General features: G+C 36.3%; 3 protein-coding genes across 10 annotated transcripts; 2 read left to right on the plus strand and 1 right to left on the minus strand.

The window, feature by feature from the left end:
- Positions 1 to 11,482: 11,482 nt before the first annotated feature.
- On the plus strand, positions 11,483 to 14,657 carry LOC117638748 (protein trichome birefringence-like 12). Of its 3 annotated transcripts, none has more exons than XM_034373853.1 (4): positions 11,483 to 12,120; positions 12,672 to 12,809; positions 13,309 to 13,558; positions 13,857 to 14,657. In XM_034373853.1, exons 1-4 carry the CDS (start codon positions 11,588 to 11,590, stop codon positions 14,136 to 14,138), a joined length of 1,203 nt encoding a protein of 400 aa, XP_034229744.1. In that variant the 5' UTR covers positions 11,483 to 11,587; the 3' UTR covers positions 14,139 to 14,657. The 3 variants fall into 3 exon arrangements, with proteins under 3 accessions (XP_034229744.1, XP_034229746.1, XP_034229745.1); XM_034373855.1 differs by having other exon boundaries at positions 13,988 to 14,203; XM_034373854.1 differs by lacking the exon at positions 12,672 to 12,809.
- Positions 14,658 to 15,452: 795 nt separating this feature from the next.
- LOC117637006 lies at positions 15,453 to 16,165 on the plus strand. Its single transcript, XM_034371737.1, has one exon. It carries the CDS (start codon positions 15,559 to 15,561, stop codon positions 16,048 to 16,050), a length of 492 nt encoding a protein of 163 aa, XP_034227628.1. The 5' UTR covers positions 15,453 to 15,558; the 3' UTR covers positions 16,051 to 16,165.
- Positions 16,166 to 16,617: 452 nt separating this feature from the next.
- Positions 16,618 to 20,155, minus strand: LOC117637005 (protein RMD5 homolog). 6 transcript variants are annotated; one of them, XM_034371734.1, is made up of 4 exons: positions 20,024 to 20,155; positions 19,447 to 19,491; positions 18,733 to 18,880; positions 16,618 to 18,013 (listed from the first exon to the last, which is right to left on the minus strand). In XM_034371734.1, exon 4 carries the CDS (start codon positions 17,988 to 17,990, stop codon positions 16,824 to 16,826), a length of 1,167 nt encoding a protein of 388 aa, XP_034227625.1. In that variant the 5' UTR covers positions 17,991 to 18,013; positions 18,733 to 18,880; positions 19,447 to 19,491; positions 20,024 to 20,155; the 3' UTR covers positions 16,618 to 16,823. The 6 variants fall into 6 exon arrangements, with proteins under 6 accessions (XP_034227625.1, XP_034227622.1, XP_034227623.1 ...); XM_034371731.1 differs by lacking the exon at positions 18,733 to 18,880; XM_034371732.1 differs by lacking the exon at positions 18,733 to 18,880 and having other exon boundaries at positions 16,618 to 18,035.
- Positions 20,156 to 25,660: the final 5,505 nt, after the last annotated feature.

Consider the following 25,660-nt stretch of genomic DNA (forward strand, 5'->3'; position numbering starts at 1 on the left):
CCACCTTGTCGCTCTCCAAATAGGTACAAAGATATGCATATGCCCAAAGCTCTTTACTAAGGATTGAATGGGATAAGAGAATGAGTAGGCAACAAGTGAAGAGTGGTATTAGCACCCTCACTTGATGTGATAGATTCAAGGGGTTAGGGAGAGAGAGCTTGATGTTTTCTCTTTTCCAATTTCTTGAACTTGAAAGACCCTAGGATGATAGGATACCATAGGTACACACTTATAGGATCAAAAATGTCACAAGGGTGACAAAAATACCCCAAAGCCTTAGTGTAGCCGCACCCCCTTTATGTGTCACCTTTTTGCTATCTTGGTCCAACGCATTAATCCTACAATGTGTCACATATGTGCCTAAGTCCATACGGTCAAATTCCTTTTGAATTTCCAAGTCATATGAGACATTTAATTAAAGTTTCATAACTTTAATTGAATAATTAAATTAATCTAATCAATTTAATTACTCTAGTGGCTTAACTAATTTAATCACTAACTTGTCTACCAAATATTGCCCGGTCATCCTTAGTTGACCTTGTCAAGTGTCGGGTCAACAGTTTGACCTTTGACCTTTGACTTTCACATTTACTTTGACCAAGTCACAAAATCATTCATTCTCTTCTTAATTTCCCAATCGTTTCCTTTTCGGTGCGTGATCTTATAGGTTCTAATTAGTGAGGTAGTGGGTATGAATGATTTACTCTGAATTAAGTGTTAATTGTATCCCTCCATACAATTCTCCCTATTGGCGAAGAATAGTTATAATTAGTCCTTACAGGGCTTCCACAAGTCATGAGTAACACCTAGCAGTATGTCATGACTACTCAAGCTAAAAAGAATTCATTTAGAGAACCTAGTCAGTTTGTGATTACAATGCAATTCGATCATTCTCTAATTCAATACTCTATGTCATATTCTTGTGTTAAAATCCCTAATATGATATCTCTAGATTATATGATTCAATTTGATGAAATTGCAAAAGTTCTTGTTTCAATTTCCATCCAATACTTTGGCCAAAGATTCACGAATCATATCTTTAGAGTATTCTCTCTTCTTACTTAAAGCAAAGATTCCTTGTTGTACATTCACCTATCTTTGCGTATATGCTGAGAATCCTAAGGAACACTTTTAAGTCACATTATTTTGATACGACCATATAGTGCTCTCAAAGAGAAACAACATATACACAAGACAACTGTGATGTCTCAGGTCCAAGGATTAATCTGTATTATCATTACTTATAATTCTTTATTTGACACTTGTGAGTAAGACTTCCATACAAGAATTCTAAAGTTGATCTCGTTCAGTAGACTCCATCTTCTACAGAGCACCTACACATCTGTCTCAGTGTCTCTACACGAATGACTTGAGACCAGTCATCCTCCCAATTGAGTAGACATAATGTGTACCAGCCTTTGCGGGTCACCATTGTCTAATTGGTAATCCTATAATTGGGAATATTTTAGGATAAAATATTCATACGTATGGAAAGGTCTCTTGCATCTAACTTCTTTAGACCACTTTCCATTTATATCTTAATCTTTGGACTTGTTACTTTGTGTACGTTATGTATCTAAAGCAACGTTCTTGCTCCTTTGATTATCTTATATTATCTTATATTTTCTTCTTATAATTATCCATTTTTATATTGGCTTTTAGGGCATATATCTAACATTTAATTCATCCTATTGGTGAAGATCGGCTAAGTTTGAACCTTTCAGGACTTTCACAAACCATGGTTGACACCTAGCAGTATGTCATGGTTATCCAAGCTAAACAGGTGAAGGGAAGAACCTATTTAAATTGGAATGACTGTGCAATTGAATCTGCCTCTTACACAATACTCATTATTCACATTATTAGATCATGGAATCTAATGTTGAATATCCTAATGTGAATTATTCCTTTATATGATTTGAAGACTTTTTCTTTTAAATCTTATCAACTACTCTGCGTAGAGATTTGATCAATCATATCCTTGGAGTATTCTCTCTCCTCACTAAGAGTAGAGATCCTTTGTTGTACATTCATTTGCCTCCATGACTTTATTGAGAGTCCTAATAAACACCTTCAGGTTATGTCTCCTACAATACAATTGTATAGTGCCTTCAAAGACAAATAACATAGCCACATGATCTATAATGTCACAGGTTTAAGGATTAGTTTGCACCATTACAATCTATGAGTTCTAGTTTGATATATGAGTAAAGACTTCCATTCTAGAATTCATGTATTTGATCGCTTCAATGTACTTGTTCTCCTGCAAGCACTTACACGTGTAGCTTGGTGTCGATACACGCAGTGACTTGAGACCTCGTCATTCTCTACATATAGAGAACATATTGTGTGTACTAGTCTTGGCAGAATATTAATGCCCAATTGGTACTCCTATGACCAGGAACATGTTTAGGTTTAGGGATCATGATAAGTCGCAATGTATGCAATCTCATTACATAGTTCTCATGTCCACTTATATATTCCTAGGACTATAGTTGTTTTACTGTTATGGAATATGCCAAATATCATGGTTGTAAACAACTGGTCTTGCCCATGAATGACTTAATAAGTCATTACATAAAATTTCCATTGTTATAAACTTTAGAGAATTTGGAGAGAAATTGATGAGAGAAAAGAGATGGAGGGAAGAGAGGAAGAACCTCTGTAATCGATCAATTATTTCCGTCTGTCTTTCTAACATTTAATAGGAAAAACTTTCTTCCAACATGTGGGGCCCTTTCCAACATGTGGGCTCCACACTCAATTATTTACAACACTCCCCCTTGGAGACCACAAATGATACAGAATATGCCTCGTTAAAACCTTGCCAGTAAAAATCCAGTGGGACAAAAACTGGTCGAAGGAAAAAGAGTACATAACCATGCGTAAAATAAAATTCTGTGTATATTGACATGCGTGCGACCCTGCCTCGTTAAAACCTTGCCAGGAAAAACCCAGTGGGATAAAAAAAAAAAACTGGACGAAGGAAAAAAGAGTACAGTGTGGAAAGGTCTTTATTGATGGCACGCTCCCCCTGATGCTTGATAGAATATCTTGAAGCCATACTGTTGATCATCTGTCTGAATGTCATAGTGGACACTGCTTCTGTGAGTCAATCTTGAGCGACACTGCCTCGTTAAAACCTTACCAGGAAAAACCCAGTGGGATAAAAACCTGATGAAGGAAAAAGAGTACAGTGTATGAAAGTCTTTATGAATACCATGCTCCCCCTGATGAATATCTCCCCCTGAAAACTTCATGACTAGCTGTTTCCAGTAAACGACCATAGAGATTTCCAGAGTCCGCATATCTAATAACACTTGGGCTATTTATAATTTCACTCAAAAATATGCCCGTATATGGTGTTATGCTTAGATAGCATCAAATATGCCTCACATCATCCAAAATGATGGAGTTGAGCTCTATCTGGAAAATACGATGTCCGGTCCAATATACTTCCGGAAAATCCTTAAAGTGTCCAACGGATAATCCTCATAAAAATGCTTCAATACTTTCTTAGTATAAGCAATAATCTCGTTGGCATAATGCTCGATCTGTCAGTCGAGACAAATATTTCTGGAACTCTTGAGAAGCTTTAATGTGTTTGCAAACATATTAATGTACTCACTGAGGCAATTTATGCATATTAGTATTGAGTACGGATTTTGTGCTTCAGGCACATGTCATTCAGGGACTTGCTTCATGCAATTTCAATCCTTTCAAGGATTTTGTTTAAAGGGATTAAACTTTATGACACATTATATAGCTTTAACCCAGCTATTTATACATCTTTAGGGAATCACTTCAGGTGATATGCTTTGTGCATTTAATAACCCTTAAAGATAACATGTTGGTCTCCGTAAATGTGCAATAAGGGGGGGCACAATTGAATTTGTAGATATGGAGAAAACCCAACATTCCTTGTTTCTGCCAGAAACATTGTGTCATACAAAGTAGGTATATTCCCTTTTATTCCGAACACCCAAGTATAACTTTCAGTATTAACAAATTTTGGGGTTTGTACTGTGGGTTTGTTCTTTCACGTTCATTCTCATCTATAATGGAATTGCCTCATTCCATTTTGGCCAATGATATTGTCGACATTTAATAATTGAACGTGGTTCCAATCAACACAGCCCATTGATGATTTGAGTAGCTACTCCAAAATCAAAATTTGTCATTCATCAATTCATGATCCCACCATTCTCATGTGCATGCGCATGCATCAATTATAAGCATTTCTTTGCTTTTGGGTACCCAAGCCACTGCAGGGGGCTTTTATTATGTGAGAATGTGGATTATAACCTCCAATGGAGCGTTATGTTATAGTAGGGCGTGGATAATCTCCATTTAGGGAGTTGGAACATTTAGAACCATATATCTGTCATGCTGCAGGGCATGCTACAGATTAATATATATACATGTCAATTAATTTCTGGGACTTTAACCCATACAATTTGCAACGCATTAGGCGTGCACAATATCAATATTGACATGTCAAGGGATTGTCCTTTCGGGACTTCAATCCACATCATTTGCTACGCAACAGGCGTGCATCATATTGATCACTGCTATACCCATATTTTGTTCTTATGGGACTTTAATTTGTGCAGTGTATTATCAATGTATCCAACTTGCAATTTGTAAAATTTGCATTAATAATTCATGGATACATACAAGCCATTCTTTTGGAACGGACTTATCTCCCCATTTGGTTACCTTTCAAGATAAAATATCAAATAAGTATATAAGCATAAAATAACACAAGTATTGCTTACATCCTTAGGTGGGAGAAACTTTTCTCAAGTATCATTCAAGCTTGTATCGGCCCAGTAAATGTAGTGCTTGATGATCTAGTTATATCCTGCAAAAGCAAAATCACAATTCTTTTCTCTGTCAAAAACAAATAACTCTCAGAGTTAGGATCACTTCATGGATTCTTTCTTCAGATGTTCATTCTAAAGAAATAAAATCTCTTATGAACAGAGAGTTACAAAAAGAGAAAAAATGCAAAAAAAAATTGTGATATTGATTGCAAGATAAGGTAAGCAATCAGGGAAGGAAGCTGGTGGGAGCAGACAAGCAGCTCATCAATCAAGGAAGGAAGTCGGTGGGAGCAGAAAACAAGCTCTCAATTCTCCTAGTCTAGAAGGACCTCAGGAGATTAGAGCACAAGGCCGCCTTCACAATTCCCTGATCTTGCAGAAACATGATCAGGGATAGTCTTGCTTCTTGAATGGATGATCAGAGATAGTCTTGCTTCTCAGGCATATTAAGTGCTTAATGATAAGAAAAACAAGTAGATATAGCATCATTTTGTATGGGAAAACTGGATGTCTTCTGCAAAGAAAATTTCGTTAGTAACACATTTATACACAAATACAATGAATAGATAGAACCGGTGAATTTCAAATTAACCATAGGAAAAATTGCGAGATTCTCGGGATACTTTTGAAAAAGTAGCTCCGTGAAATCCGTAAAGCAAGATCGGCTTTGAAAATAATACTTGAAAACGCCGAAAGTGCCGACAGGCATTATCAGAGGCCGCGTGAAGTTTTGGACTCTTGCGAAAGAAAAAGATAATGTGGGGATTCGAGAAGATATTGGAATCCTGAAAAGTTGCCACATTTTAGTCTATAGATATTGCCTTTGCAAAACTTGATTGGAGCAACTGCGTTTCAACTCAACTTCCTTCATTTTCTGAAACTTTAGTTTCTGTAAAACTTTCTTTGAAACCTTCTTAAAATGGCTTCCTCTTCTTCCTGCCCAAATAATTTCAATTTAAATGATGCTCCCACAACAACCAGTGGCGCCAAAGTTTGGCGTCCATCCTTTGTATCCCAAAATCGTCATCTCACAGTTAATGATTCTGTGATGATGAATGATGCTACTGCTGTCATAGTAGCTAGGAATTTCATTATTCCAATGGATGAAATGTTGTTGACAGGGAGGTCTGAGGAAGAGGCTATTGAGGACTCAATGGCTTTTAGCATTCAGAGTGCTGCTTCTGTTTCTAACATGGCTGATCGTTTGCGTGCTAGAGCAAACGAGGTTCAGAAGCTAACAACTGAAAATTTCTCTCTTCAAAAAAATGCTTCATGAGTCTCAAAAGGAGGTTGAGAAACTCAAAGGAGAGAATAATTCCTTGTTGAAACTGGTGAGTTCGTACTCTGTTGATACACTGAGAAAGCTAGACATGCTGCAGGTCTCAAATGAAAGAATTTTGGGAGACCATGAGAGGCTCATGGCTAGGCTTAAGAAGCGCCGTCCTCTTCCTTCAGAGGCTTCCAGAACATAATGTAATTTTATAGATTTTACAGGGCCTGCACCTTCATTGCAGGTGTAAAAATCTATCTGTTGTATGTTCCTTTCCTTTTATAATAATAATTGCGCACATTCTTAAACTTGCATATGTGGTTTTTACGTCTTTTCAAAATGACGGTTTGGAACCTTGTGCCTTATAGGTTCAAATAACCACATCAAATCTCTCATATTTCCATGCATGTGAGCCCAGAACTTTTGGTCTGGGTTAAACCCAAACTCATAATTTATTCGCCATTTTCAAATGGACATGAAATATGAATTGAGTAAAAGCCACGATAATATCTCAATATAGTAGTGAAGAACATTAACTACTATATACCCACAACTTCAAGTTTTAGGATCTCTCATATATTTGGATCCATGGGCTTCCGGCCCAGATATAACAAAATATGTGGGGAGCCTCAATTCATCATTTGAGGTTTATATTGATATTATCCATTTCGCGGTGTATTCTTAACAACCGGAATTCACAAAATATATTTCTTCCTTGAGGTGTCGATTATAACAAAATCGAACTTTATTAAATTCATCATTCTCTTATGCCAAAGAAATATGTGGTGTACCACAATTTGCAATAATACCTCAAGGGTTGTCCATTTAATTGTTGGAACTTTAGGTTCTCAACACTGTTAGATTTTGAACTTCAGGCCAAAATCACATATTCTCATGGTATGGACATTTTTACAATTTTCTATACATATTTCGGGACTTCAAGCCCTTACATAATTGTCCATATTTTGAGGAACTTCTGGCATCTCATTTAATTGCTCATCCATGAGTTTAAGGAACTGCAGGTTCCCTTTTGTATATAGTGACGGTTTACCCAAAATGGTTAATATTTATGCATACGTCACTATTCATGTGAATAGTACTATTCATCAATCATGAATACATATCTATTCATATGTGCAGTACATTTGCCAGTACAGTTATTATTCATGTGTACGGCACTTTTAACCAATACGGTACTGTTACATCATTAAGGAAACTCAGGTCCTTATTCACATGTCAGGGATCAAGGACCCTTAAGTCCGATCACATGTTTACAAATATAGTACCGGAGAGACTGCCAGCTCTCATATCAATATCATCATCAAGGATCTTCAAGTCCTGATGTAAATGTATGATGAGGATCAAGGAACTTCTGGTCCTGATCTGTATACTGTAAAAACTCATCATACAGCACAATTAATCCATAAAATAAATTTACTGTTAAATAAATTACTTGTATGGACGTTAATCCCGCACCATACTTTAAATGTGCGGTAAAGTAAATTCATAAATTAAATTGCTGTATGGACGTTAATCCCGCACCATACTTTAAATGTGCGGTAAAGTAAACGTGCTTGTATGGGCACTAATTCTGCTCCATACATTTAAATGACAGTAAAGGCGTGGACGATAAACCCGCACCACCCTTTAAAGTAAATTTACGATAAAGTAAATGTGCTTGTATGGGCACTAATTCTACTCCATACATTTAAATGACAGTAAAGCAGTAAAGGCGTGGACGATAAACCCGCACCACCCTTTAAAGTAAATTTACGATAAAGTAAATGTCAGTAAATGTCAGTAGTAAATTTACGATAAAGTAAATATCAGTAAATGTCAGTAAAGGCGTGGACGATAAACCCGCACCACCCTTTAAAGTAAATTTACGATAAAGTAAATGCAATTATTTATGGGTTCATATCAATACCACAATCAAATAATATAGTAAGTAATATTATTATACTGAAATATTATTAAATTCTGTAGGTATTTTAATAATGTAATTAATTAAAAGAGATAGATTGAGGCATAGTACTTATCCTTTCGGTGTTGTTTTGCTGTTCTCATCTTCCATGATTGGCTTTTTCCTGTGCACCAGTAGAGCCATGTGCGAAAGTGTAGACGATAGAAAAAAAAAAATCCCACTCTCCCTTGTCTCACTCACGACAACTTATACATTAGAAAAACGAAAGTCCCACACTTTATTTGAAGTGCTCAATGAAAAGAATGCCCAAAACCATACGGTGGGCGCCATGATTTGTTGCATGCCCCCACTTGCCTTTGCCTTTTCCTTTCTCCAGAAGCAACGATTCTCATTCACTCGGCATGATTTGTATTCGCATGTGTTCTTGGAGTAAAACACCAAGGCATTTTTGCAAGCCACTAGCAGAATCTGAGCGGGTCACCAATGGCAACCTGGTTCCCGAGTCCGAGTCCGAGTCATAAAGTGGCGAGCTTGGTCCTGGTCCTGGTCCTCTTAGCTAGCCTCTACGGCTCCTGCCATGGATCTGGGCTTCATGATCTTGGCGATCTCAATGACGTCGTCTAGAGAGATGTTTCCACTGTGCTGAAATAAGGAAGGCCAAGGACGGCAGATCGCTCTCTCTCTCTCTCTGACTGTCTCTGATGCTCAAATGCCGCACCAACGGCATCATGTTTCTGAGGAACGAGCATGACACCGACGGTGATGCCAGCCATGAGATCGACCTGCAAATACTCGCGCCATTTATAGGTCCGAATCCAGTGGGTGCAAGGCAAGAAGACCTCCAGCCACTCGACCCAGGTCATGCTCTGGACCTTGGATTTCCATATCGACAGCGCGGCCCACGTCGACGACGAAGCGCTGGACGAAGACGACGTCGGAGAGCTCCTTCACATGAAACTTGACAACTTCTCTGGAGCTGAGGCTGTTGGACGTGGGCCTCTGCGGATCGACAACCGGGTGGAGCTGAGGCTGCTGGACGTGGGCCACCAAGGTGGAGCTGAGGCTTGGAGGGTCTGATCCAAGAAGAGCTTTTTATCTGGCTTCCAGTGAAGGGAATTTCAACCCTCCTGTCTGTAAGCCTGAAGCTCAAGGAATTTTCTCAAAGAAAGTATTGAAACGTGTTGAGGCTCTGAATTTAGAGATAGAGAAATCGTGCTGATAACGTGTTATAAACTTTAGAGAATTTGGAGAGAAATTGATGAGAGAAAAGAGATGGAGGGAACAGAGGAAGAACCTCTGTAATCGATCAATTATTTCCGTCTGTCTTTCTAACATTTAATAGGAAAAACTTTCTTCCAACATGTGGGGCCCTTTCCAACATGTGGGCTCCACACTCAATTATTTACAACATCCATAACATTAATTATTGTATAATTAGTTGACTTTAAGGGCATACTACTAACATCTAAGTCCACCATAAGGCAATTGTGTCCAATTCGAACAAGCTAGTTGCCTTATATGACTTAAGTGCATTGTACTTCGAACTTGATTGCTAGGGTGATTAGCATAATTCTCAGCATTAAAAGACTGGAATGTGTGCTCTCCCCTGTATCTTCTATATTAAGGAATAGGGAAGAAATGAATGTCCATATAGTTAAGGTATTGTTGTTATTTTCAAAATTGAATGAGGTTGAATTCAGTGATTACCATTGTTATTGAAATTTTGTCTAACTCCACCATGAGGCAATTGTATCATGTTCGCCTTATATGACTTAAGCACATTGTATTTGGAACTTGATTGCTAATGCCTTCATTGAATGACACTATGTTAGGGTGATTGCTACTGCCTTCCTTGAATGGCACTATGTTAGGGTGTTGGACTTCTACAACACCAGAATTGGCTTGCCGTTGTGCTAAATATTCATCTCGGCGTGCCGAGCTCATTAAGTTCCTTCTTATCCCTTGACGACTCCGCCACCGCTCTCATTGGCTTTCTCTCTCAAATACATGTGCATTTTGTTGCTCCGCAAATATTAATCACTCTCTAAACTTTTTATTTATTTATTTCGATATGCAAATATTATAATAAGTTTATGACTTTGTGTATATTTGTTAATCACTACAAAGAATAGTAATTGTAATTTTTTTTTTTAAATCACGGAATGCTTAATCCCTCTATATTTGTTTCTTTCTTTTAGTTATTTATTTGAAGTTGTAAAAGTATTGGTAGTAATTTTTTTTTTTTTCTTTTTCTAGTGGAGGAATGATGTGGGGTGTGAGGGAAGTGGGGTGAAAACTAGAAGGAACTGCACCTTTCACACGATTTGGCTGAGTTTTATGAGTTTGTATTTTTTTTTTTCTTCTTTTTATTTTACTGTGTTTTTATGAAAATAATCATCCAAATTCTAAACATGAATTTCTCATGAGCTATTAGTTTTTTTTTTTTTTTTCACGTATGTTTCTGTCCAATTTTTTTTATGAAGCCTGTGAGCCCAATTGTTTTCGCCGGACTTTATAATATTAGGGATTTTATTAAAAAAGTGTCTTGGTGGTATTTGGAATATTTTATCATTCTCTATCTTTTGTTTTATATATATACTAGCTTACGCATGTGCCAATTGAATTTCTTTTTTATTTTTTTGTTTTTATTTTATAATTAAGAAAATATAAAATGCTAGTTATGTTCCATAAAAATAGAATTCCTTATCTGATTTTGTTTTTAATTTTAATTTTTTAAACAGGAAAAATATAAATTGACCATTGTCTTCAAGCCTTTTAGTTAGTCCACACAAGAGTTGATCGCAGAATGCTATTAATCTCTTTTGCGTTCACGGTGGTAAATACACCTCCATAGGCTTGAAGTTTTCAATTTTTAATGTTTGCATCAACCAAGGGCATTTTCTGGTATTTTGAATGTTTCACAATCATTTTCTGCCTTTTGCTTTATTGTTTTTTGACGTGGGCCTTTTGCTTTCTATATGATAGTCAATTGGTTTTCTTTTTTCCTTTTTTTTTTTTTAAAATTTTAGAATTAAAAAAGATAATGAATGGTTGTGTTTCACAAAAATAGGACGTATTATCTGATTTTTAATTTTTTTAATTTTTAAATATGAAAATGTGTGAATTTACCATATTATCCTCATCTAATTAGGATAATTTCAATTCTTAATATTTGTATTGACTAAGGACACATTTTCTAGTAGAGTAATGCAACTCTTAACACATTTTTATCCCACATTGCCTTTTGCTTTATATATATATATATATATATATATACCTCATTTAATTAATAATTTTAGTTATTAATGTTTGCATTAACCAAAGGTATTTTCTGGTATTTTGAATGTTTTACCACGCTTTATATATATATATATATATATATAGAGAGAGAGAGAGAGAGAGAGAGAGAGAGAGAGAGAGAGAGAGAGAACTGTTTTTATGAGATTTTAACTAACAGATCTGAAGAGAAATTGGCACGCGGTGAAGCTTACGTTGGTTTTTCAAAAGGCTCAAAGCCTCTCTCTCTGTTTCTCAAAAATAGAAATAGATGACAAATGCTTCTTCACCATGGCACCCAAGCTACTCTCACCCCTCTTCCCATGGCTCATTCTACTGACCCTCCTGCTCCTCTTTATCTACTCTTCACTCCTCCCCTTCCACACCCCCTCTCCACCATTCCCACAACACAAGAAAATCCCCACTTTACCTTCCTGCAATCTCTTCAATGGCCGTTGGGTCCAAGACCCCAACCGCAGACCCATGTACGATGAGACCTGCCCATTTCACAGAAACGCCTGGAACTGCTTAAGGAACAAGAGGGATAATATGGGTACCATCAATTCTTGGAAATGGGTCCCTCAAGATTGCGTTTTGCATCGGATTGACGCGGTTCGATTTCTGGGTCTGATGAGGGATAGGAATATTGGGTTTGTCGGCGACTCTCTGAATGAGAACTTTTTGGTTTCGTTTTTGTGCATTCTGAGAGTGGCTGATTTGGGTGCTAAGAAGTGGAAGAGGAAGGGGGCTTGGAGAGGAGCTTATTTTCCTAAGTTCAATGTTACAGTGGGGTATCATCGGGCAGTCTTACTCGCCAGATATGAGTAAGATTGTTAGTTTTCTATGCAATTCTTTCATGGGATTGTTTTGCTTCTGCTACCTAGTTTGATTTATAAGTATGCATTGATGTTTAGTGTAATCTAATGAGAAGAATAAATGTTGTTATGTTCTACCATTACGTATATTGTTACAAAAACGAACAAAGTGCACAAAAATATGAACCTTATAAGTTGAATCAAGCATCTTTGGGCATACAGATGATTTAAGGTTGTTCAAAACAGATTGGTACTGACATTGTCGTGTTTGGTGGATTTAACCTTAAGCAACTTAATTTTGTATCTGGAGGAAACGGATGTTTAGATATTAATGGATTTGTATAAGTGAAGTGGTTGGAAAATTTTCATTTCTTTCTTGCTTATAACAATCTGTTTTGGTGTTCCCTGAAGTTTGAGGGTAACCTGTGGCGGTCTTCATGGTTCCCCTCGACTGAAACTCAATCTAGAATCTTGTTAGTTGTCTTTATCTGAGTTTCATATTCGTCTGAAAAAAATTCTGAGAATGGAAATCTCACATGCTCATAGCTCATTAAATCAAGGTGGCAGCCGAAACAGCCTGCACGTGGTGACCAAGATGGAGTGAAAGGAATATATCGAGTAGATGTTGATATTCCTGCTGATGATTGGGCCGACATTGCTGATTTTTATGATGTCCTTGTTTTCAATACTGGGCACTGGTAATTATCTTGTCCCTTCCCCTAAGTCACCAAAGAGGTTGGTTAATGAACTGATTTATCCAGCGTTTATTTATATTTTGAAAATTTTAAATTCATGCCAATAAGGGTCTTAAATCTAGTTTTACTAACATCATGAATAGTATGGTCCTCTTTCTGTGGTACTGATGAAATGACTTCTTCTATTCCTTATTATTAATGGGACTTTTATTGAAACATGAATGCGGGGAAAAAATTTATTGACATAGAGATAATCACACACACACACAGGTTGTGACTGGTTTCTGAAATGAACAGAATAACTTTAAGAAATATTGAAGTCTTCAAAAAGAAAATCAGAAAGCTCCCTCTTAATAATGGATACACTAGCGCTACACTCAAATCTCTTGTTCAATTTGTTTCATTGAGCTGGCACCTCATTAGTTGGTTTGCATACTCTGTTATCCATTCATATTTCTGCAGAAAACAGCATGGAATTACTAAAGAATTTGTGCTTAACTAGGTGGAGTTCTGATAAGTTCCCAAAAGAGACTCCTCTCTCTTTTTATCGTGCGGGCAAACCAATCTTACCTCCCCTTGACATATTGGATGGATTTAAAGTTGTTCTTGAGAATATGGTCTCTTACATACAAAACAAACTTCCACAAAAGACACTCAAGTTATGGCGGTTACAATCACCAAGGCATTTCTATGGGGGTGAGTGGAATCAAAATGGCAGTTGCTTGTTCAATAAGCCCCTTGAAGAGCAGCAGGTATGTATTCATGATGGCTTTCCTTCGTTATGCCACTTACCATGGTTTCATATGTGAGCTATAATATCAGTTTGGTTTGTGTCCATTGTGGAATAAAATCATATAACTTTCTTTCAGATTTTATTTATGTGTTCTGGAATATTCATGAACAATTCATAACCTAACCATGGCTTGAAATTGAAACCAAATCTCGTACTTCATTTTGTTTTTCTCTTTCCTCTAATTTTGTTTAGACGATGCCTTGCGCCCCCCCGCCCCCCCTGTTTTCTTGAGAAATCATATAGTAATACCTCAACAGCTTGACTTGTGGTTTGACCCCAGCAACAATGGACCGAATAAAGAAGAAAGACTGCTGAATCATCTGATTGAAGACACTTTGCAACGAACCGATATTCAATTGCTTAACCTGACTTATCTGAGTGAGTTCAGAGCGGATGCCCATCCAGCAATTTGGTTGGGACAGAAGGATGCTGTCGCAATCTGGGGCCAGGACTGCATGCACTGGTGCTTACCTGGTGTACCAGATACATGGGTTGACATTTTAACAGAGCTGATCCGTATTGGATTGGAGATAGGATGATGAACACTTGGTAGAACCTATGATCTGAAATTGGATACAAGGATGACTTTCACATAAGCTGAATTGAGCCGAATCAGCCGATTCTTTTTGCACGCGAAGTAGGACAAGAAAAAGGTGGGCATTGGGTGCATACAATCACAGCACAAGTCTAACAGGGAAATTTGGAGGCAGCTTATAGATGGAGGAAAGCTGCTGTTCCCTCTCTTTCGTGAAGGAGAATGGCATGGTACAGATTGCACTCAAATTGTAACAAAATCAAATCAAGAGAAATTTTTTTGTAACAAATGAGTAGTGTTCTTTCATCACTTTTCATTAATATTATTTGGGGAGGCTCCTGGATCCTTACATCATGGCTTATGGATCCTCTTAAGTCAAAAATTGGAATAGCCCAAGTATGCAGGATTGGTTTTTAATGTATTTAATCGTGACTGTTGCTTAAAATAGCGTCCCCATTTTCATTTATTTCGTTTTGTTTCAAGCCTAGAAATTGTGACGAGGTAGTAATCAATTGGCTACTTATGCTCCTTCATTGATTCAAATGATTTTTTTTAAAGCGACATTTTAACTACTCTAATGTACGAGTAAAATTATCAAACTCGGATGCAAGAGAGCGAGTACACTACTTGCTGTCGAAGTCTAAGACACTAATAAGAAGGATAGTAATAAAATATTGTTACAAAAGTTGAAATAAGTACTCCACAAATGTGAAGTATACCCTCAGTTTAGTGCTTATATAGATTTTGATACAAAAAATATTTGTAAAGAGCGAGACACGGGACTTCGAATGCAAAGTAAGAAATATTGTGAATCACTTTAGCTACAACAAGCCTGCAATCCATGGCAGGACTCCGATACACGTATTACTCGTTCATTTGATAATTAATTGCTAAATACATTTTGTTTAGAAAGGAAATGTGTTTGTTTCCGGTGATGAACAAAAGAAAAATGCATTTAATTTCAAGTTTTTCTCCTACAAAATGCTGGAGAAATAATGTAAAACATAGACATATTTGTTGCAATTTTTTTTATCTGAACATAATTTTTCATAATTTCAATTCTAAGAATAATTTTTTATAATTTCAAGTTTACAACTACTCAAATAAACTTCGGGATTGACTAATGAAGTGTTAGTTGGATTGGTCCAGTCTTTTGATGTACTCCCAAGTGGTACTCGATTCAAGTCCCATTGTACCCGTGTGTGTTATTTCCCCTCTTCCCTTCCTAACTTTTGCATCCAAAAAAAAAAAAAACATAACACACTTCTGGATTGGGCTTGATATTATATCACAGGGCCACACCATAAACATTGCCTGTGCCCTAGCTCTCAAAAACTGGACAAAATTTTCCTTAACCTCACCCTCTTTCCCTTACTTCCTCCTGAGCCTCTAACCAATCTGAAACAGAAACTAAAATCCTCAAAATGGCACTAAGAATGAATCTCCTTTCCTCAAAAATCCCCAAACAACCTCCAAAATTCCACACTAATTCCTTCCCCTCCATAACCCGTTTCAACACCAGACCCAAAACCCAAATAATAATCCACTGCAACAACAAAAACATCAGTGATGCAGAGCTTGCATCAGATTTGTCAAAGATGAACACCCTTTTCATGCAGAGAGAAGAGGCCATGAAGAAGAGCAGAGAGCTTCTCTTCACAGAGCTGTGCCAGTACCTCAATTCAAAATCAGAGGAGGTGAAGAAGAAATGGAGGAAAATGGAGGAGGAGGACAAGTGGGTTTTGATAAAAGGGTTTGTTTCAGAGTGGGGGGTCAATTTTCACCCATTGTCTGCAAAGTCTGTTAAGGAATTGGTTGAAGAACATCTCCATGAAGAAAACCCACCTGCAAAATCTTCTGCTTCAGCATTTTTTCCTGGTCTGAAGAGAATGATGGGGTTCTCAGAAGACAATTAGATCACCTTTTGGTTTGCAATTTGGGTGTCAAATATTAGCGGTTTTGTTGGGATGTGAACTTTGTTGAAATAACAAATTCAGATACTCTAGAGTTTGATAAATTTTTTTGTTATGATGGTCAGGTTTCCAAACATCTCATTTGCGATAACAGATGAAAATTTTACTTGAAGCTTGTTGGGGCTGCTTGATCAATTTTCCTGAGAATTTCAGAGTGAAATTTCCTAATAACTCAAAAGGAAAAAAAAGAGAAGAAGAAAAAGTGTATCTTCTGAAATCATATGATAGTTCCTCCAAGGCAAAATGTACAAATGTTGGTAGTGGTTGGCCTTGGCAAATTGCAGCTAGATATCCACCTGCTCCTTTTGAGAAAAAGAAAATATGCCAACACTGGTATTTATGCACTCAAGATTATATTGCCTTTAAAGGGAGACATTTTTCTAGGACCTATAATTTGTAACAAACTTACTGCTGCCTGAGTTGTTTTGTTATCAAAGTTCAAATTGTAAATCCATAAAAATTGCATTCTCTTTTGGAACCATGAAACATCCAAATTGGAAAATGCTCATGTTCTAGGCTGCTTCCAACAGATAACCTTTGTATTACATCACATGCCATGAAATTAACAAATGTTTGTTCAACATTTTATGCAAATTAATGGTACTTCAAGAATCAAACAACGAGTTTGGAAGGAATGTCTATATACAAACTGATATCTCACATGGAGGCAATGTACGGTATCACCATAGATCTTGCAGAGAAAGGGTGATTACAATTCAGAAAAATAGCTGGCGGCACTGAGCAGCTGAAGCCTCTGCTGGACAATACGGGCATTTAAATGTTCGTGTGCTGCTCTTGGTCAGCTTCAGGATTGATTGCTTGCAGAGAACATGCAAACATGGCATCAACATAGGCGGATTCTCTTCACTGCTTTGATCTCTGCTCACAGGACAGACAAATATTGAATGGAACTGAAATTCCTTCCCCAACTCCACAGGGACTGGCAATTGTTTCATCGCCTGCCACTCCTGCTTCTTCGCAGCCATTACATTTGCCAACTTCAAGAGAGTTGGCAACCCTTCCAATCCAGCAGCTATTGTCATACTCAACGGGCTATTATAGGACTGCCCCAACAGACTGCAGAACTGCCGCGTAAGATCCTCCATCGACTTCTCCCAATGGGTTGGGGATGTAAACTCAGAATATGGGGAGCTGTCAAGCCTTCCTGGATACAACAGGCAACCCATGAGCTTCAGGACCTCTTCCTTGTGAGGGGAGGCGGGAGAAGCAAAAGGAGCAAGGCAAGTCCTGGCATATTTAAGTGCATCAGCTTGAGTTCCCTTTTTCAAAATCTCCAGAAACTGCAAACTATGAAGTTTAAGCTCGAGATTTGACCCACTCTGATTCAGTTTCTCGCGGTTAGCAGAGACCCAGTTCAGAGCAGGCTCGAGGTTCTTAACCTTCATAGCCTCAAGTATCTGATGCATTACCACGAACTGAGATTTTAGAATGGTTGACTCTGGTTCTCCAGCCTCATCTATTATGCCATCTCCCAGATCAAACGAACCTTGCCGGTAAAAATGATTTGCAATCAGCTGATTCTCAATGTGATGGTCGAAGTCAACATCTCGGTATGCCTTTGATATGTCTGGATTCAAGGACTTTTCCAGGAATTTAGTGTACTTGCTAAGGTTTCCGTTTAGTTCCTTATGTGAGCCCTCTAACAGGTGGATTGGGCCAATTCCATTGAGCTTGAGTTTAAGCTCTGCAAGGATGGATCTATAATCAACAGGAGAGGTGGGATCATGAGCTGATAGGAGTCGTGTCAGTGCCTGTTCAATTTCGCGACCAACTAGGTCAATTACTTCTTGGGATCTAGAAGAACATAATTTTTGCTTCTTCACAACACGCTCAAATGCATCTTTGATGGTACTTAGCTCCATTTTCTTGTTTGAGCAGCAAGCTTCTGCAAGACCAGGCAATAGTTTCTTGGAGCACAACACCACAAAATAAGCTATGCAAATTAATCTTCTTGAATGTATTTATCAGAAAACTGGAATTTTATGTCTTTTACAACAGAATTCTACTAAAGGCAACCCACAAAAGCTAACAAAGGAAATGGAAAGTTGTGTCTCATCAATGAAGGATATCAACAGATGAGCATAAAGAGGATATATGTACTAAATAGAAAACAAGAAAATGTAGGCGGGCAGCATTCAACGTCATAGTAGTCTCATTAGTTATTTGTGATTGTCCTGTACAGATAAAGAAAACAAACCAAAATGCATATGTAAAGGTTTACTGATGAAATAAACTATAAAGAGGTCAACCTGAGCTTTACCTTGCTCAGCCTTGGGCTCATCTAAAACTTCCCACAGTTAAGTTGGATTCCTACACAGCTCAACCCAAGCTAGCTAGTCATCTTTTACTACAATAATTTGGTGCCGCAGATAGAGATATAGGTCCCCAACTCCCTAAGTTTTAAATATTGCAGCCCATAGCTCAAAATCAACGAACGCACATAAACCTCAATTCAAGCCCTTGCATTAATTCCGATATGCATGTAAATTGAAAGATTGAGATTCGTATTATTTACAAGGTTAGACTAGGATCTACACTGCAAGCTGATGGAAATCCTCCTTCCTATCACTTAAAGACAACCACAAAATGCCATACGTGGCCTACCTTGCCTAAAACCACCTTATGTGGTGAATTTATTCCATTTATGGCGATTATTACTATTTGTTAATCAGTCAACTGAGCATTGGACATGGGTGTACCCAGTGCACAACTGTTGCATCTTCTTGGATGCTCAATTTCCAACAGAAGTGTCCTACGAAAGGAGCACTGTAAAGAGTCAATTATTCAGAATAAAATTGGTTCCAACTAAAGTACAAACATAATAGCTCACTCAATAGTTACATTGGATTTAGGGCATCATCTTGGCTTGCATGGAATCATACATGCAAAATAAGGCTTCTGAATTTCAATGACTTGATTACACACATAAACTGTCCCCACATCTTCCCTATCATACAAATACCATCCAAAATTGCATCACTTTATTTTATTAGAAATTTCTTGGTTTACGTTGGTGCATAGCAAGTATGAAGGGAAAACTGTAAGGAAAATAACTTGACAATGATGAATGAAGACTCCACTGCTAAAAGAAGAAGATTCTATGAGCCAGTGCAAAGCAAAGTAACAACTTCAAATACAAGGTAGGTATTCTCCCTAAAGTTCACAAAATCACCAACAAAAACAAGCACCCAATTGATATCACAAATGTTTGAAAAATAACAAAGTTGACAATCAAAACTTAAAACTATTTTTTATTATTATTAAAATGAAACACAATTTGGTGGCCAAAAGAAAAAAAATATATCTCTGTAGGGATACCTTTCTTGCTCCTATCTGTCGCCCCTAAAGAACGAAAAGCTGTTCCTGTAATGAAAAATAAAATAACAATAAAAATGCTACCACTCATGGTCATTATAGCATAGACCAAACTTTGTTTATACTCATTAAAAAACCAATTTTGAAATTTCTAAAAACAGTAATAGAATGCCAAGGTCAAATTATACACAGAGCAATTGCCAAGTTACAATCACAACCAAATTGAATTTCACAATTTATGAAATAAGCTAATTTTCAAGAACATTGAATACTGAAACTCATAATATACACACTTGGTGGCCTGAAAAAAAAAAAATTCCACCCTTAATCCTGATAATTAACAACTACCTACTACTAATTTTAGAAAACCCATCCAAACAGAAATTAAAGAGAGCCAAACGAACATCCCTTTGCTCAAATAATTTTCAATTGAATCATTCCATATATAAAATATACGATTTGGAAGCTTAAGTTTACTTTTTTTTTCCCCCTTCTTTTTCTCAGCAACCAAACAGAATTTACAGAAAACTACGAAATTGATATGTCACCAAAAAATCAGTTAAAAGGGAATAAAGATTACCGAAATTGGATCGAAATTGAGAGAGAGAGAAAATCTCAATGAGAAGCTCTGGTTCGTTGTTGGAGGATCCCTGAGAAACAGAGAAGAAGAGGAAGAAGAAGAAGAACGCAAGCGTGCGAGTTTGTGAGAAAAATGTTGGTGGCACACGTGTGATTATCTTGTCGTGCTGAAATTGCCCTTGAGCTTTTTACTCTATTACGTTTCTATCCTTAACATTTTGGGAGGTTTTTTAATTTTTTTTGGGTTTTGTACGTTTAGATGCGCTGCTGTTCTTTACGTGGCGTGATATTTACGTGCCACGTAGCGTTTTGTTGGAGAGAGAAAACTACTGGTCCTTGCGGATGCGGAGCATGTACGGTTTACTGAAATTCATGAAATATAGGAGATTTATTATTATACCAAATATAGAAGCTCAAATTATAAAAATATTTTATATGAAATGGACTTTAGAAACACATCTAAAATTTATTTACAACATAACAAAAATGTTCTTAACTTCTTTTAAATTACAAAACTACCATTAATTTCTTAAAACAAACTCAACCCAAAAACTTATAAAAAAAGCCCAAAACACTCAATATGGCATTAAAGTAATTTAATAATCAAAATTAAATTCAATAGGGCCAAACTGTATCTTTTTGGGTTTTTTTAGGTATGTTTATAAAAATTAAATTGTGTATGGTTTATGTATAGTTTTAATGCTAAGAATGGGTATATGACTAAATATCTCAAAAAATTTCCTATCATCTTCTCTGGACGAACTTCGCATTTAAATCCTTTCTAAGGAGACTCTAAATGAAGTATGGGTTGACAATTTTTCAGTTTCACTTAAGTTTTTACGAATTTTACTGCTTGTGTTTTCATTTGGTACACCAAAACCGAATAGTAAGAAATACTCCATAATTAGGCGTTGAGTAATACATTTAACTAGCATCATCAAACCAAATCAATCGGTACTCCCAGACCAAAAATGAGGTCACCATCACTACCATTGTTGTAAAGAATAAATATGTAGAGCCCATTTATTATTGGTTTGAAGACTTTGGTGCATAATGCTTTCATGCACATTCATGGGAAATGGCTTGACATTTGTCTATAAAATGCTTCTCTCTTTTGCAAATGCTCCATGTACCAACCATCAGAGAAGAAAATGAGAGCCCATGCAGAGAGGAAGGGAGAAAGAAAGGAGAGTGAGAGCAGAGAATTCTTCAAGAGAGAAAAATCGGTGAGCCAGAGCGATTGTAAACACAATACTTGTAGCCCTATTATTTTACATAGTGAAAAAGTTACTGATATTGCTCTCCGAGGATGTAGGCATGACCGAACCTCGTTCAATATTATGTCTCATTTACTTTACGTGCAACTCAATATTCCCACCTATACTATTCATTTTACAACACGTTGTCAGCACGAGAAGCTCTAAAGTATAATTTTCTTCGCTGCACTATTATTTATATTCTAACCATTGTGTTGATGAAAGGAAGAAAAAGAGGGGCATGTTGTCAATCCTCCACAACCATTTTATATGGCAATCATGATCCTTGTCCATTATACTTTGATATGATTTCTTTTTATATTAGTATATATGATATTAATATGAAAAGTTTATGGTAATATAATCAGTCCTGATCTCTTGGACCCCTGTAGTCCAAGAGATTTATGGTCACTCACCGTTGGATGTAAATCCAACGGTTCACTCATTTATGACTTGAATCGGGTAATAATCATTTATGTCATATTGCATTTATATATATCATTTTGAACCATTGGATTAATATCCAACGGTGGGTGACCACAATCTCTTGGACTCCTGTGGTCCAAGAGATCGGGACTGGTAATATAATATGTTGTATTATATAAAGTATATGATATATTATATATATTAACAATAGTAATATGCTCTCGGTATTACTTATATACTTAATGTATATATCTATATATGTATATTAGGTGGTGGTTTTATCCTTATATTTACTGTTTATTTAAAGCATGTAGTAGTATTAGTACTCATACAAGCACATTTATTTTATTGTATATTTACTTTATATTTTAAAGTATGGTAGGAATAAACACCCATACAGCAAGCAATTTACTTTATATAAATTTATTTTACCGCACATTTGCTTTTATTTAAAGTGTGGTGTGGGTTTATCATCCATAGTTGCAATTTATTTTTAATTTACAAGTGTGTTATGATGAGTTTTACAGCATACACAGATCAAGACCATAAGTTCCTTGTACAACTACATTAGGATCAAAAGATCCTTGATGATCAAATAAAATAAGAGATGGCGGTCTCTCTAGTACTATATATGTGAAAAAGTGATCGGACCTGAAGATCTTTGATTCTTTCAGGACTTAAAGTTCCTTGATGATGTAACAGTACAATATACAGGAATAGTGCCATATACATGAATACTAAATGTACTGGCAAATGTATTGTACACATGAATAGTAACTGTACACATGAATTGTGACTATACTGGCAAATGTATTGTATGCATGAATAAAACTATATTATGACTTGATGAATAGTGTCTTATGTTATAAAAAATATAGTTTTCCTCTTTCCGTAAATCCAAATACAAAATCTTTATATTATAAATAACATATAAACAAAATGGAAAGCTTTTAAGGTACAATGAAACTGAAGAGAACCAATTGATAGGTAAGTAAAAGCAAAATAAATAATAAGTAAGAATGTGAGTTTGGTACGGTGAAGCACGTCAAAGACGCTGTCCTAAAGCCTTTGTAGCCTCCCTACGTGCAGGTATTGGTAGTCTACAAGACTTCAATATACGACCCATTGTGCACAAACTCAAAATCCGCTATGAGCATGTTCATAAACATATATAGGAATCCAAGTCACATAACCATTGCCCAAAATAATAATAATATAAAGTAGAGAATATATATAAAAGTAGAAAAAGAAATCATTAGAATGTGGTATGTGATATTCTGATGGTATATTGTCGGTTGTTCAAATGTGAAGGATGAGTGGCCTTTTATAGGCATCCAATAACATGTAACCTTCACCACATTAAACTAAAAAATTAAGTAGAAATAAAACCTAAAAATTAAATATTTATAACCCTCACAATAAATAAAATAAAACAGCTAAAATAATAAATAAACAAAATAGTTAAATTTAAAACCTTTTTAAAATTCCAACATCGTATACATCAATAGTGACGTATACATGAATAGTACCATTTTGGGTGAACCGTTACTATATGCAAAAGGGGACCTATAGTTCCTTAAACTCATGGATGAACCGTTAAATGAGATGCCAGAAGTTCCTCAAAAACATGGACACTTATGTAAGAGCCTGAAGTCCCGAAATATGTACAAGAAATTATAAGAATGTCCTTACCATGAGAATATGTGATTTTGGCCTGAAGTTCAAAATCTAACAGTGTCGAGAACATGAAGTTCCAACAATTAAATGGACATAATCATTAACCGTAAGATGACGATTTTGGGATACAAAGGATGGACGCCAGACTTCGGCGTCACAAGTTGTTTTGGGAGCAACATTTAAATCAAAATATTTTGGGCGAGAAGAAGAGGAAGCCATTTTATAGGTTTCGAGGAAAGTCTTAGAAAAGTTGAACTTTCAGAAATGGAAGGAATTTGAGTTGAAACACAGTTATTCCAATTAGGCCTTACAAACGCAATATCTATAGGCAGAAATGTGGCAACATTTCTAGGATCACAATACTTTCCCGAAACCCAAGATTTCCTGTTGATTAGAACCACGTTCTATATTAAATGTCTACAAAATCATTAGCCAAAATGGAAAGAGGCAATTCCATTACAAATGAGAATGAACGTGAAAGAACAAACCCATAGTACAAACCCCAAAAATATGTTAACCATGAAGGTTATACAGTTGTGTTAGGAATAAAAAGTAATATACTCACTTTATATGACATAATGTTTCTGGTAGAAACAAGGAATGTTGAGGTTCTCCAGATTTATAGATGCAATTGTGCCTTTTTGTTTCACATTTACAGAGAACATGCTATCTTTAAGTGTTATTAAATGCACGAAGCATATCACCAGAAGCGATTCCCTAAAGATGTATAAGTAGTTGGGTTAAAGCTATATAATGTGTCATAAAGTGTAATCCCTTAAATAAAATCCCTGAAAAATAAAAATTGCATGAAGCAAGTCCCTGAAGACATGTGCCTGAAGCACAAATTTTGTACTCAATACTAATATGTATAAATTGCCTCAGTTAGTACATTAATTATGATATGGTTGCAACACATTACAACTCCTAAAGAGTTGATAGTTGATCAAAACTCCTGCAAAGTTCATATTTGATTAAAACTCTAGAATAGTTAATATCTGGTTAAAACTCCTAAAGAATTTAAGAAATATTCATCTCGACATGAAGATCGAGCATTATGCCAACGTGATTCTTGCCCACTAATTAGCTTATACTAAGAAAGTATTGAAGCATTTTTATGTGGATTATTCGTTGGGCACTTAAATGTTTTTCCAGCAATATACTAAACAGGACATTGTTTTACAAATAAAGCTGAGCTCCATCACTATTAATTTGGAGTGGTGTGAAGCGTATTTGATGCTATCTCGGCAGAACAATATATAAGGGCATATTATATTAAAGTGAACTTACAAATCGCTCAGGTTCTGTTGACTCTGGAAATTTCTATGATTTACATAGAGATCACTCACTGGAAATATATTTACTTACTCAACTAAGGAATTTTTGATGGCTACATCTCCACTCACTCCAAAAGATTTTCCCTCCAGAAAAATAGTCATGACTCATGAAGATATCAAGGGAAGATATTCATCAAGAGGGAGCATCCAGAAGTATGTTACATTGATTGTTGTACTCTTCTTCCTTCCATCAGTTTTTTACCTCACTGGGTTTTCTCCTAGCAATATTTGATTGAGGCAACAATATATTACTTGTGGTCTCCAAGGGGGAGTGTTGTAAAGAACAAACATGTGGAGCCCACTCACTATTGGTTTGAAGACTTTAGTGCATAATGCTTTCCTCCACACTCACGGGAATGGCTTGACATTTGCCTATAAAAGGCTTCCCTCTTTTGCAAATGCTCCATGCACCAACCATCAAAGACAAAAATGAGAGCATGGGCAGAGAGGAAGGGAAAAAGAAAGGAGCGAGGGGAGAGAAGAGAGCAGAGAATTCTCTAAGAGAGAAAAATCAGTGAGCCAGAGAGATTGGAAACACTAAAGTTGTAGCTCTATTATTTTACATAGTGGAAAAGTTACTGATACTGCTCTCCGAGAATGTAGGCATGACCGAACCTCGTTAAATTTATGTCTCATTTACTTTACATGCAGCTCAATATTCTTGCATATACTGTTCATTTTACAACCACCACCACGATTTTGCACACATTTATCAACCACCACCTTATTTATAAATTAAAGGCCTCTAAAAAGATAAACTTTAAATTCATTTATATTTTTAAGTTAGTCAAAGAAGAAACTTTACAAATTTTAGGACATTAATTTCCATCATTTTCACTAACAGGATCTAGTCTAATGCAAAAGGGCATTGACTTACAGAACAGTGGTCTTAGGTTCGAACCTCCATGACATTTTAGTGATATGTATGACAAATCTCCATCCCCT

The sequence above is a fragment of the Prunus dulcis genome, chromosome 8 (genome assembly GCF_902201215.1).
Source record: "Prunus dulcis chromosome 8, ALMONDv2, whole genome shotgun sequence".
In the NCBI taxonomy this organism is placed as follows: domain Eukaryota; kingdom Viridiplantae; phylum Streptophyta; class Magnoliopsida; order Rosales; family Rosaceae; genus Prunus; species Prunus dulcis.